The 14,540-nt window shown below is 42.0% G+C and overlaps 2 protein-coding genes and 1 long non-coding RNA gene across 5 annotated transcripts in view; 2 read left to right on the top strand and 1 right to left on the bottom strand.

Annotated features, from left to right (window-relative positions):
• Positions 1–2,476, top strand: part of NCOA7 (nuclear receptor coactivator 7) — a 71,661-nt gene extending 69,185 nt beyond the window's left edge. For all 3 annotated transcript variants that reach the window (XM_082216071.1, XM_082216070.1, XM_082216072.1), the window contains one exon: positions 189–2,476. In XM_082216071.1, coding sequence (XP_082072197.1) covers positions 189–324 — 136 coding nt within the window. In that variant the 3' untranslated portion in view covers positions 325–2,476. The remainder of the gene's footprint in view (positions 1–188) is intronic.
• Positions 2,477–3,760: 1,284 nt separating this feature from the next.
• HINT3 (histidine triad nucleotide binding protein 3) lies at positions 3,761–10,596 on the top strand. The gene is made up of 5 exons (XM_082216193.1): positions 3,761–4,054; positions 5,593–5,710; positions 7,518–7,587; positions 8,138–8,264; positions 8,883–10,596. Exons 1-5 carry the CDS (start codon positions 3,866–3,868, stop codon positions 8,928–8,930), a joined length of 552 nt encoding a protein of 183 aa, XP_082072319.1. The 5' UTR covers positions 3,761–3,865; the 3' UTR covers positions 8,931–10,596.
• A 363-nt stretch (positions 10,597–10,959) lies between these two features.
• On the bottom strand, positions 10,960–14,479 carry LOC309528600. Its single transcript, XR_014217828.1, has 2 exons — positions 14,321–14,479; positions 10,960–12,004 (listed from the first exon to the last, which is right to left on the bottom strand). It is a non-coding gene; the product is annotated as an uncharacterized lncRNA (long non-coding RNA).
• Positions 14,480–14,540: the final 61 nt, after the last annotated feature.

The raw sequence follows: 14,540 nt of genomic DNA, 5'->3' as shown, positions 1-14,540 counted from the left end.
AAAACCGGCAGACAGGATTCAACCAAAGGTTTTTAAGTCGTGTTGACTTCATGGGAAGAAGGCCAAGCAAATGTTTAACCCTCTAGCTGAAAGAAACAGAAAGTTAAATTGGGCAACTTGTGTCATCATTTTTAATAAATCAAAACTGAATAAAACAAAGTTTTCAGCTAATTTTCTTCTCCTTGCAGTGCCAGGTTTGGTTTATGGCTAGATGCTGATTTATATCATGGTCGGAGCAATTGTTGCAGCACATTCAATAATGATATCTTATCCAAAAAAGAAGACTTTGTCATACAAGATGTGGAAGTATGGACATTTGAGTGATGTACATGCTGCCTTAAAAAGTTTACTGAGGACTCAGTGGATGTTGAATATTGGAATGTAGACTGCCTCACAATAGAACATGCTTCTCCTGCCCATGAAATCTGGTCACAGCCTGACTGCACAAGAAGATTTTAGGTCAAAAAGTGGAAAGACTTAATTGCATTTTTAAAAATGACCTCGTTTATGTCGTATTTCTGCCCTGCCGGTGATCTTACAGCATGGATGCAAGATGTTTATGGAAGGCATTTGCGATATACAAGTTTGTTTAAAGCAGTCTCATTATTTTTTGTAACTGTGAAAGAATACTGGTGGAAAAACATAGACCTGTATAGTACATTCCATGTGTATTTTTATTCTGCTTACATGAAAACCAAAAAGAAGTAAAAGTTGGGTTAGCAAATTCTACTGCGTATAGTGATGGTTTCCATGAGAAAGGGGGTTAGTCTTTCAAATCAGTATACAGCACTTAAAGGGAGCATTTTTAAAGGAAAGTATTTATTGTTTGTATAGTACATTTTTATGAAATGTAGGCATGTTTTTTCTTTTAATATTTTAATTTCAAAATTTGCTAGGAAGATTTATTGACTGAAGTAAATGTCTTAAGTGGTGGTGATGAATCATTTCATTTCTTAGGTATTTTTTATACTTTGCTGGTTTTTTTAATTTTTGTAAAAGACTTCGTTGTTGCTTTGTTCTTATTATTTTAGGAATCTTGTTTTTGGGCAGAACACATTACTTTGGATTGTTGGAAAGCGGTGCATTGTCAGTTTCCATTATCAAACACAGCTTTCTGGTCGCGTGCTGGAGACAGATCCTCTTTTTAAGAGGCTTAACAATAAAGAAATACCTTTTGAAACAGTGGCATTGTTATGGGGCAAAAAACAGATTCTTAAACTGTGCCCTATAAATTATTTGAAACTCTTTGTTAGAGAAACTATAAGTGTCATGCCAGACTAGCTTTGCCCTTCTTCTTTTTTCTTGGAAAATGTTCTCTTTCTTGAATAAGAGTTGAACCCTGTGGTTGCATTCTGCTTTTTAAGCAGTCACTCCCCCCCCCCCCCCCGCTTATTATTATTCTTAATGGCGTAATGAAGCAGTACTTGAGAGCACTGGGCCCAAATTCAGTAAGAAAGACTAAGTGCTGCCAGTTAATTGAAACTGGAAACCATTTTTGGTTATTTGCCACTTCTAAAAAATATTTTGTTAGGAAAAGGAAGATATGAAAAGACAGTGCTATTCCTTCCTGAAATGCTGACATTCTCTTAACTTTTGGGAGCCCTTGATAAGCCTTTTAAAAAAGCAAAAAAAGTCAACATGAGAGAAGGGGTATTTTTTTAAAAAACCAAACGGTACTTCCTATGCTCCTGAAAAAGTATCGGTCAATACACTATGCTTGTCACCCTTTAGGATGCCTTCACAAGGCCACCTGTGTCAACCTAGGCTGCATCCTTACATATTAAGAAGGTCTTCCCCTGCTCATGATGGCATTGCTTCCAAATGACTTGAAAATAACTAGGACCATCCATCTTGTGCTATATGGCCTGCTCAACCTGATCCAGATTACAAAGAGTAATTTCCTTCACATATATATTGCTTCTGTGTAGGAAACTCCGTACACAAGTGACATGGGGCAGACACACACATGTCTGCTTTGGCGTGCGTAGTGCTGCACACTAACAATTTGGGCTTGCTGCAGATAGAAAACATCACATGTGGTAGGCACATAATTCTCTACACAGAAGTAATAGCCTTCATGTACAAAACCGCTTTAGGGCATTTTGTTAACACCTGCAGCCTACACTTTTCACTCTTCTTACCATCAGTTCTACTCTGACAGATTTTCACCATTACATATTAGCATAATACTTTGGAGACATTCCAGGGAACCTTGAAAGACGGTTTTAACAAGGACGAGACACTTGCAGGTTGTAAGCAAAAGGGTTTTTTAAAAAATAATGGACGTATTTCACTACTGTTATACACAGTTCATTTCATTATATTGTACTTGTCAGAGCATATCTAAAGTTTGTGTTCTATATTCGAAACAGTGTTGTCCTCTCAAGATTCTGTGACCCTTCAGAAAACTATGGATATTTAATATATGTAATGCAGTGCTATCGCAACATTTTCAATAAAGGAATTTATGCATTCATATGTTTGACGTGAAATTTCTCTCCCCACTCCAGACTTAATAGTCAAAGGTGACAGAGCTAGGAGCACTAAAGGCTAGCTTCCCATATTTGATCTATAATACTTCAGAGGGATAATTATTGACGTTTCCACTCAAACTTCTAAATGTTGGATTTCCCCAGAAATTGCCTTTATCAAACTGCTAGTGACACAGTGGGCATTTGCTACATCTGGAGCAAGAAGGCACTAGTTCTGGAATTTGGCAATGTGTAATAGTAGGCAAGAGAGTAGCTGGTACAAATGACAAAGGGATTACACATTCCTCGCGCTGAACTCTGAACCACTTTGAAACTCTCTTCGGAAAAACATTGTAGCTTGGATGCTGTGTGTCCAAGTGGCAGTGCTCTATATCACATCCAACCTATCTGCATATATGATTATTTTCACCTTGTCCCCTGTGTGTCTGCCCTACTCACTAGTGAAGATGCTTAATGAATCCAAAGCCATTGGAAATGAAGGAATCCTGTGTACCCTCCACACATAGGATTCGTATTCAACATCTTGCAAGGTAAGCAGCCCTTCCACACTGTGAAGTGCAGTCCTATGACCCATTTATTAAGAAACGAATTCAACAGAGTTTAATGGGATTTATTTCCAAGTAGGCAGGGGAACTGGGGTCTTAATCTCCTTTTCCACTCATAGCAATTTTGGTTTAATTCTGGTGACGAAGAAAGAGAACGGGGTAGAAATGCAACAGTAAACAAAGAGAGCTTGTCTTTTGTTCGTTCTCTTTTTGCTCATTTGCCCAATCCATGGCAATGTTACCTGCTCATTCTGTTGGGCAGGCACAGGGTTTCGCCCCTTTCTCTTTTGCCTCTCGCGCCCAGTCCCTAGACATGTTACTTTCCCCTTTACAGTACTGCAGGATTATGGCCCTTCCTCTCTGTGCACTACTAGGCAAAAACTCTGGTCCACCACACCCTGACTACCTCTTGCTTAGACTACTGAAATATTCCGTTCTCTGCTCTTCCGTTGCTTCCCGTCTAGCCAATCTACTGATGCCCAAATCATCCCCCTCTCTTGTTGCTCTGATCATGCGACACCACTCCTTCCACTGCTGCCTGCACCTGGTTTCTTGCGCACTTCTGGATCGGGCGCAAACTCCTCGCCCTCGCCTTCCAAGCCCGCCCCGGTGTACATCTCTGCGTCGCGGCGGCGGCGACGTCCCGGAGCCCAGGGCGGGGCCAAGGCGAGCGGACCGCCCTCCGCGCCGCGCCGCAGCCTGCGCTCCGCCTGCGCGCACCCGGGGCCGGCAAAGGGCGGAGTCGCTGGAGCCACTGGGCGGGCCCGTCTCCCGAGGACCGCTCCGCCCCGTTTCCCCGGCCAAAGGCCGCCCGAGAGAAGGATCCCGATGGCCGGCGAGGAAGGAGGCAGCTCGGGCTCGTCTCCGGCGGCGGAGCCCAGTCCCGGCGGCGGAGAGGCTGGCGCGGCTGGCGGAGAGGGCGCTGGAGGCGGCAGCGGCGCTGCCTACGACGGCAAGTGCGTTTTCTGCCGGATCACGCACGGAGAGGAGGCGGGCACGGAGCTGCTGCCTTGCGAGGTGAGGCGCAGCGAGCAGAAGGGAGCCGGGCGGGTGCTTCACATCCTCACGTCCAAAGGCTGCAGCCGAGCCGCGAAGAAGAGCTCAGGCTCGGGCTGGAGGCGCATCTAGTGCTAGGGATGGGCGAATGGACTCCAACTCCCATCAGCCCCTCCCAGCGTGGCCAGGAGCCAGGGACGATGGGAGTTGTAGTCCGGCAACAGCTGCAAGGCCGCTTGCTCGCCCCCGCCTTCCCTTCAAGTTCTAGCCCCGCTCAGCCCGTTTCCCACGGTGGGCAACCAACCCCCTCTTTCCCCTTGCAGGGCATGGAAGCGGGGAGCCCCACACTCGCTCCTTGGCCTCCTCTTTCTTGGCAACTGCCACTGGAGCTGGAGGTTCCATTGAGGTTTTACGGCTTATAGTCATTGATAGACTTAGGTGAGAAACCTTTAAAGCCGGTTTTCATCACCAGGTCTTGCGTGCTTACTCCGTGATTGAAAATAAAAGAGTTACTGTATGGATTTGAAGCTTGGTGCTGTTTGTTCTATGGGTTTTAGGCTGTTCATCGTTTTATATTGTGCTAGGTAATTTATGGCTGCATGATTTCTCTTGGAAAACTGCCCAGGAAGCTTTTTCTATGAAAGCTTATTAAATATACAAATAAATTGTGATAGTGAAAAGAAGCATGGCCTCTGGTTTTCAGCCCCAACCCACATTCAGTTGTGGATTTATTCTTAATGTTTGCACACCACTTATCCTCATAAATACCAGGATCAGTAACCTTAATATAACATAGATTATTGTTTATATAATGACATCAATAAAATATATGTGCTTCTTAAGCAAAAAGAACGTTCTAACCCCCAATGTGCTAGAAATTTGAGGGTGAAAACATGATTCATTTATCTCAGTCCTTTAAGTGCTAACACACTTCTGCTTCTCTCCCATTACCTCATCCTTTCATCCTTTGCTTTTCACACATCATCCTAATTGTGTTTCCCTCATACATACATCTCTTGTTGCAGCTATATGCTAGTCAGGTTCCCCTCCCCCCAACTTTTCTCCCTGCCTACCTAACCAGGGTTAATGGATAGTGGCATTTATGGAAAGAAAAATAAATGAGTGGGATTGGCTGATAGTGCTGGAACATGGCTCTGATGGGACTAAAATATAGCCTTTGAAATGTTACTAGGTGTTGCTGCATGGTTTACAAATATTGGCCTACAAAGTGGTCTAACAAATAAGGGCTCCAGTGTTACTTAAGTTATATCCATCAGTCTGTATGAGAACAGATATTACATAGGTGTCGGAAATTGGGGACTGGGACAAACGTTCTTTGTATGCTTAAGGGGAAGATACATCTGAATTCTTCTACTGTTATCTCATAGTTCAGACTGATCATCTGAAAGGCTGAAGCCACTTGCACAATTAATATTGTCGGTTGGTACTAGCTTGCTAGCTTTACTTACTGACATGCATGGCTATCTCAGATGGGTACCTGCAAAACTGTTTCTTACACGACCTGCTATTATCAAGCTTTTCTTCTCTTTATTTTTTAGCATGAAGACTTGGTGTGCTTCAGAGATATCAGGCCTGGAGCTCCACATCATTATTTAGTGGTGCCAAAAAACCATATAGGAAATTGCAAGACTCTAAAGAGTGAGCATATACCATTAGGTAAGTCTGGACCGAGCACTCAGAATACTGGAACTGAAAGTAAATGAATAAAACATAACGACAACAGTGCGTTATTGTTGAATGCAATTAGCTGCAAAACAAGGGTCTATATAATTAGCAGTTAGAATGGATCTCAGCTACTGGAGCCCTTGGATCCCATCTGTACTGCAAGTAATAACAATTTATTATTTATACCCCGCCCATCTGGCTGGGTTTCCCAGCACACACATACACCTGCCCCACCCTGTTGCTTACCAAGAGGTAGAAGGCGGTAGCTGTGGCAACTTGCTAGCATTCACTTTGGGGGATTGACAAGGAGACATGTCTGCCATCTTCCATCCCATTTTGAAAGTGTCTCTTCCATGAAACTACTTCTAGGGTGGCCACCGACAAAGCATTGGAGTGGATCCTGTCAGATATGGGTCTTAAACAGAGTTTCTGTCATAGATTCTCTGGGTAGCTTTGACCTACCCACATGCCATTTCAACTCTATATATTTGATGTCCCACTCCCTGATGACTCCTGACTGATACCCTGTACCATCCACCCACACCCATTGCTGTGGGGATTTCACAGGACACGGACCACCCACATTTAAGCCTTGCCGCGTATAAAATGACCATGTGTGGTTTTTAATGGAAGCTGAGACCTTTTTGGGATGCTAAGTTCTGTCTGAATGCTTACTCAACTTGCATGGTTTTGCACTGGGGATCCAGCATATTTGCAGCTCCGCTTGGATTGAACTTAATTCGGGAGCCATTACTCTTCCTTACATGCCAGCAGCATATGGCTATGTGGAGCCGAAGACTCCTGTTTCCCCCCATGAATATGTTCTTCAAAACAGTTTTCTTGGTATAAGCAAATCCTAGGCATAGTATATTGGAACTAGTCAGAAAGGATGCCTGAAGACTGGCTGTCCATCACACTTGTTGTGTGCATAGCACCAGTAGTGAACCAAGTAGTGTACAAAACACAGAAAATTGCCCAGTTCTTAAACCTGCATTGGGCAAATTTGTGGGGAGCAGTCTTCATTGTCAGTAAGGTTAGACCTGGGTAGAAAAGCAAGAAAAGGTGAAGGTTGAGAAGGAAAAGAGGAGCTGCTTCAACTTGCATAACCTGTTGTGGGTATTTTCACCATATGGTTATCTGCCCTTTACAGATCCCTTGTGGTTCAGCCTGCTTTGGCCTATGTTTTTGTAGGTTACATTATCACTAAGAATAAATGTTAAAATTTGTACATAATATGTATGCTTCTTTATAGCTAAAAAGAGAGGCCCATTATTAAGTTAGCCAGGCTTACTTTGGAATAAATTCTACTGAAATCAACAGAGTTTGCATTAGTTTCAGTTTAGGACTAAGCTGGTAAGAATATAATGCATCGGAAATCTAATAAGCTTTAAATCTGGAGAAGACGAGGTTAAGGGGTGATATGATAGCCATGTTCAAATATATAAAAGGATGTCACATAGAGGAGGGAGAAAGGTTGTTTTCTGCTGCTCCAGAGAAGCGGACACGGAGCAATGGATCCAAACTATAAGAAAGAAGATTCCACCTAAACATTAGGAAGAACTTCCTGACAGTAAGAGCTGTTTGACAGTGGAATTTGCTGCCAAGGAGTGTGGTGGAGTCTCCTTCTTTGGAGGTCTTTAAGCAGAGGCTTGACAACCATATGTCAGGAGTGCTCTGATGGTGTTTCCTGCTTGGCAGGGGGTTGGACTCGATGGTCCTTGTGGTCTCTTCCAACTCTATGATTCTATGATTCTATTCTATGAAATCTGATTTTATTCTTTTCTCCCTGATCTGACAGTGGAAAGAATGATGGCAGTCGGAAAGACTGTCCTTCAGCGGAATAAATTTAATGACTTGAATGACATAAGGTATGTTTCTAGAAAGGGAAGTATATGGTAATGTTCATTATAATAGAGCTGCATAATACATAAGGAAAGTGCATGTACAGTGGTGCCTCGCAAGACGAAAAGAATCCGTTCTGTGATTCTCTTCGTCTAGCGGTTTTTTCATCTTGCGAAGCAAGCCCATTAGCGGATTAGCGGCTTATCTGCTGATCGGATCAGCTGATAAGCGGCTTAGTGGCTTAGAAAAAGGGGGGAGGGGAAAAACCCAGCAGGAACTCACAAGACATTGCCGTCTTGCAAAGCAAGCCCATAGGAAATTCGTTTTGCGAAGCACCTCCAAAACGGAAAACTCTTTCGTCTAGCGAGTTTTCCGTCTTGCGAGGCATTCATCTTGCAGGGCACCACTGTAATTTGGTTATGTTGTATGAAATAATAGCTGGAGGTCTTAGAATTTTGCATTAGTGCGATGCACAGACCTGCTTACTGTTTTAAGTCCTTAAGAGCTTTCACATGCTTCACTCAAAAGAACACTAAGTAGTTGGTAACTGATTCTTTTTCTCCTCCATTTCTCAAGGATGGGTTTTCACTGGCCTCCGTTCTGCTCAATAGCCCATTTACATCTTCATGTCCTAGCTCCAGCTAGTCAGTTGGGATTCTTGTCCCGAATGGTTTACAGAATCAATTCGTACTGGTTTATAACAGTAAGTATTCCAGTTAGTTTGTTGATCCCCATTTCCCTTCCGCTGCAAAGAAAGAACTGGACACCACCAGTGCAAAACTTGGTGGCTCCCTTTTCTACTTCTTGTGCCGGTGAATTCTAAGATGTTACCATTTTGCAGTCAAAAGGCATGAGGTGCTGCCATTATTCCATTTCCAAGGCACTGTGCCTGACCCCCGACTACTCCTTTTGAAAAACTTGCACTGTTTCTCCTCTTTTTGTAACTCTCAGCCTTACTGTTTACTGTCTGATATTGAATTAACTCAGTTTGAAATAGTCCTGTCAACTTCTTAACAACTGTTAATGATGTCTAGATTTTAACTAACTTAGAAGCCATCTTTCATATTTTCTTCATTGTAATAGAAGACACCCCAGGAAAATGGCCTTGCATGGGCCCTTTGTAAATGATGCTTCGCGCCCGCCCCCCCTTCTAAAATGGCCTTCCTGAAAGTTGTTACGACAGATGCTTTTGCATCTAGGCTGGCAGTGAGGGAATGGTACTACTGCTCAGTGGTTTCTGTTACTTATCTCCCCAGTTTCAAGGGGGCAGCAAGTAATCTCTGGGAAATATTAACATGCAACATAAACATCTCTTTAACAGGCTGAGCAACTCTTGGAACGTCTGAAGGCTGAAAGTGCTACTATCTGAAAAGCACTTGTTCCAGATCACACATCTCTGTGAACTGTGACTGCTGATTATAGGGTTGGATGTAATTGTTAATATGCCAGGTGTGTGAAAAATGGCACTTGAATCTGCTGCTATACAGTGGTTGAACTCATTGTTAAAGAGCGTTGTACAATACATGTCTCAGGCAAATACCTGAAAAAACTGAGCACTTTCTAGAACATCCATATCTACCAATCGGAAAGTAAAAATACCTATCCTTCTCTGAAAGAAAATACTGATCTTGTAAAAAAAGATATAATTAAAGTTTAATATATGCCTCTGGGTTTGACTGTTCTTTGTCTAAACAATGCAAGAGGTTTGTGCCTATACAACACATTAGTGACATTTTTGGCATTGCAATGCTAGTGATAGCTATGATGTCTTGGTGCTAAATCACTTACCGCACACATGTACATGACTGTATGCACAGCAAGAGCTCTTAACAAGCCATTGTGACCAGAGTATGTCTTCCATCTGTACTTATAATGTGAGACATCACACCATTAGTATGTTGGTCTAGGATAAGATTGTTTGAATGTGGACCACTGTAAACAATTGTAACCAGTTAAATGCATGTAATTAAGAATAGCTAGAAGGTGAATTGCAGTGCAAGTTTACACAGAGCAATGGTTTCTTTTTACTTTGTTACTAGTGAAAGGTATCCGATATACGAAGTATAAGAGGCTTATGCTGAAACTAAACTTGGAACCATAACTATAACTTTGGATATTTGGGAAATATTAAGCATGTTGGGAGGCATTGCCTACTGTGGGAAACTACCACTATGCAGACAGACCTTGGAATGGTTATTTATTAGTATTTATACAATAGTTAAGTACCCAGAACATCTTACAACAAAGAGTTTATTAGTATGTGAATTCATGAATATCGCCTGGTTCTGTTTTCTTTAAAATCAAACATAAAGCACTAAACCCATTCTTAAGGGTAGATTATCCAAATCTGTTTATCAAATTTTAGAGGGATATACATTATTCACAGATGTCCCATTTTGACTACCTAAAGCCTTCATCCAAGTGCCCATCAGTAGAGGCATCGGAGTTGCTTATATAGCACACTGCTTGTCCACCTTACATGGCCACAACATTAGCTAAGTCGTCTCTTCCAACAAAAATTATCTTGTTCTTAGTCTACCTCCACAGCCTTAATGTCAAGATTGCAGTTGCTTTTAAGACTTGGCATGAAATGGCTTCTAAAGCACATTTCAAATCTAATTGGATTTCTTACTGAAAAATTAACTTGAACAAGCACTTGCCGAAATTGTGCATTCTGGTACCTACTGCATTACTAAAGCAACATCCAATTATTTAGCACAGTTTTACATCGTAGTGTTCAAAGTATGCCAAAATACAAGAACCCTTTATGTTCCTTTATGGCTTTAGCATTTTAATCCTTGTATTTGTTGGCATGTATTCGTTTTGATACTTGAGTCTGGATTCTAACTACTGTTGGTTAAAATAATCAACAAATGTCTTCCTTTAGTGGAGTAGTAGTTGTATTTATACCATGTTGAAATGTGTTATGTATGAAAAGCAGTTGTGATTGTGAGTTTATGTACCATTGGAAACATAACAGCAACCTTAATACTGTTTGAAAAAGAAGCTAATAAAAATCAACGTGTAGAGATGAACCTCTTGAATGTTATTGTATCTGAATTTGAGAATATTGTTTGTGAACTGGCACCTTTATATTTCAACATCTCAGGAACTCTATGTATGATAAGCCTGCCATCTAGTCAAACAACGTAACGTTAGTTATAATCTTAAAACATTTTGCCAAACTCATTTGAATGTTTATAGACCATTTCTAAAATCAAACTTTTAAGAAGTAGCTTTTCTGCATGAATTTGAAACTAGCTACTCTTAAAATAGTTACTCATCTACTTTTCCAAAGTTTGTAATGTTAAAAACATCCATTTTGGAGTGGAAAATGTTGCTAACTGGAAAGTAAGAAATACTTTTAGAATATCAGTGGTGGTACAACAACACTTACCTCAAGAAAATGCTAAATATTTTTAATGTGTTCACATCACTTCCATTTTTTAGCATCTACATTTCCAGTGCCATGACTCGTGTGAAATACATCCACTTTGCAGCCAAACAGATTTCCAGTTCATGTACACTCAGAAGAGTTATCACTCTGTTGTCTTATAATAAGCCCTTATCACATTGCCCTTGTATAGGCAATGACCATGGAGGGAAAAAACATGACAGGTACCGTAAGCCTGCAACTTGCGCAGGGATCACACCTAAAGCCAAAACCGTGTATATTCAAAACACTGTATTCAATGGTGGGTGGAATTGCTGAAGACATTTCTCCCATAACCCCACCTCCTTTCCATTTTCTTTTTTAATTTTCACACATGTAAAAGTGAATGGACACAAGTAAAATATGCATAACTTCTACTTCATTTTTGTTTTTAACCTGTTTCCACCAGATAGCATTTTCTTCATCACATCCTGGCCAGCCGACATTGTTGATTAAGGCTTTTAAAGGAGTTGCCAAATGCAATCATGCTTATCCAACCATCTCATTCAAGTAAGGTGATAACTACATCATCATCTTTTCCTTGCCAAAGCATTTCGCCTTCAAAATCAACGCGGCCGTGCTTCCTTGCCCTCAGTAGGACACCTACTACTTTGTTGGATATAGTTACATATCTGTCAAAGAGCTGTTTAAATGTTATTCTTACTTGTCCATCTTGCCCTCTCTCTCCAACACTACTTATGACCAAGCATAATTCTTCCACTTCCTTGCCTATGTGTGTGTGGGCATCCTTTCCTCTTCGTTCTGTTTTGGAGCCTTCGGGGGGCCTCCCATAGGTGGGATCTCCTCTCTCAGTACGCCGAGTTACTGGCTTGTTGCTGCTGAAGGGGTTCCGTCTCTGATAATCAGCATGAACCTCTGACCGGCTCTGCCAGTCTCTTGCCAGTTCTCCCACAAAGCTAAGATCAGTTCTTACAGCTTTGGTACTCTGCATTTTGCTTCCATGTATTGAGGCTGTGAAATAACAAAAAAGCAGAGCTCTGAAATTGCAGCTGTGGATACCAACAAACACACACATTTATTTTAGCCAATTCGTATACAGTAGTACCTTGGTTTAAGAACAGCTTAGTTTATGAACAACTTGGATTAAGAATGCTGCAAACCTGGAAGTAGGTGTTTTGGTTTGTGAACTTTGCCTTAGGAGCAGAACATGTTCCACTTCCTGTTGACTCCATTTGTAAATTGAGTCCCCTGCTGCTATGGGAAAGCACGCCTTGGTTTAAGAACGCTTTGGTTTAAGAATGGACTTCCGTAACGGATTAAGTTCGTAAACCAAGGTACCACTGTGCTGTATCAATATTTTTGTGGTATATAAAGGCATCAATTAATATTGGTAGTAAAACAGCACATATATATTCAAAGGAGTAGGCATGTTAGTCTGATACAACAAAAAACAAGCCTTAGAGCATCTTAAAGAGTAGTTTTTACACATTAAGTCTAAGTTACCACAAGGCATCTGCTTGTCATAAATAGTGCTCTAAAGGTAAAGGGACCCCTGACCATTAGGTCCAGTCGTGGCCGACTCTGGGGTTGTGGCGCTCATCTCACTTTATTGGCCGAGAGAGCTGGCGTACAGCTTCCAGGTCATGTGGCCAGCATGACTAAGCCACTTCTGGCGAAACCAGAGCAGCGCACGGAAATGCCGTTTACCTTCCCGCCGGAGCGGTACCTATTTATCTACTTGCACTTTGATGTGCTTTCAAACTGCTAGGTGGGTAGGAGCAAGGGACCGAGCAACGGGAGCTCACCCCATTGCGGGGGTTCGAACTGCCAACCTTCTGATTGGCAAGTCCTAGGCTCAATGGTTTAACCCACATCCCTTAATAGTGCTCTACTTGCCTTCTATTCGTAATAGCAATTCAGATCATACCCAGCCTGTTGCACCCGTTTTCACTGTATAGTTGCATGACCTGAAAGATAAAACAGTAGGCCAACCCTGTACTATCCTTTATACAAGTTTGGTTACTTAGACATAATTCTATGCATGTTTATATTGAAATCTCACCAAGTTAAATAGAGCATGGGTCCAGTGGAGTAGGATGTGGTGGGTGCCATTCCACTTTTCAGACAGACCTATAACCTCCTCAAATTTCAGGTGGGCATAACCCAGTTTGTTCTAACCATCCCACTTCTGCTTTTCTCCTCACTTACTCCCAAGTTTATATACACATAGGTTACAGACTCAATACATGTCATTTGGAAGCAGGTCCCTTTATAGTCAATGGTGTTACCAATGTGCACAGGATTGCACCAACTTTCCTACATGCTAGATATATTCAAGTGAAACAATTATGTGCATTTGCTCAAGGTAACACCAAAGGTATTGATTGCTTGGTCTGGATCAATGTGCCCTTGGAAAAGCTAACATTATATTTAAATATATGCTTATCTTGTAGAGTTCCTCTTTTCTGTGAGTGAAATTTGAATTGTCACCTCTGTAGCATGCTAATAATTACGATGTATCGCCTTGTTGACCTCTTTGTAGCACCTTCCTTGATAGAAGTCACAGTTAACCAGAGTACAGTCACCTTATTAATTGTCACAAAGGGGTGGTGATTCCTTCTACAGCTGTGCATTTTTTAAGGTGGAAAGCACATACAAGATTCTATTTGAGGTTTCTGTAGGTTTTTAACTACAGAATATGTTCCACTTGATATAAGATAGCACCAGGTATATAAAAACAATTTCTGTAAAGGCTTGTGAGTGCAGTCTTCAAAACCCCTACTTTAATAGGTAGAAAATGGAAACAGACCAACGTCAGCTTAGCTATTCGTGTTTCTATAACTCTAGTAAAAAGGTTCCAGCACTCCTGCAGTGCAAATTCATTGTACATGAATAGCAGCAAACATTTTATGATGGGTGCAAGTCCTCAGATTTCTAGAAAATTAGCATGTAGCTAAATGCATGTTCACCAGGTAACTAGTTTATGATAAGCCTGTGTAAAACAGCAGGCGCTCATTTTCTAAGCTGGATTCCTAGCTTTCGCCTTGATCCACACGTATTGCGCGTGCGCCTCTGACAGCCGCTGTATTAAGTTTTCAGGCTTTGTAGCCGCTTGCCTATTTGTGCCTCCAAACCATCTACCTCTGCAGCATACTGTATTTATCATAAGAAGTCGCACTGATTTCTATGGCGCCGATTCCTACATGCGAACTAAATGCACGTTGCTTGGAATCGCATTTCAAAGCGCTGCATGCAGCTGATGACAAGGATGCATGTAGAGTAGCGGAATGCTACACATTCTCTTCCACTCCGCGGTGGAAAAAAGGAGTGTTATAGAAAGGAATTTTTATTGCAAACATCCTCACCTTAATCCCGTGGCGCAGGCTGCGGTCGCTTTTCTAGCACGTATATATAATTGACGGGCTCTCCTTAAGGAGAAGAAAGGAAGGAGACACTTCCTGGGGGTCTAAGCGCTGCAGCCCCCTGTCCCGGGCTCCCTCCTCCCGCCCGCCATTCCTTCCCCGGCTTCCCTGCTCCTCCCCTCGCCCTCAAGCGCCGCCTTCCCGCCGTGATGCTGCTCTTCTT

Source organism: Podarcis vaucheri (assembly GCF_965113315.1).
Source record: "Podarcis vaucheri genome assembly, chromosome: 3".
Lineage (NCBI taxonomy): Eukaryota > Metazoa > Chordata > Lepidosauria > Squamata > Lacertidae > Podarcis > Podarcis vaucheri.
The sequence above is the reverse complement of the archived record's forward strand: the minus strand, read 5'-3'. Positions and strand labels throughout refer to the sequence as shown.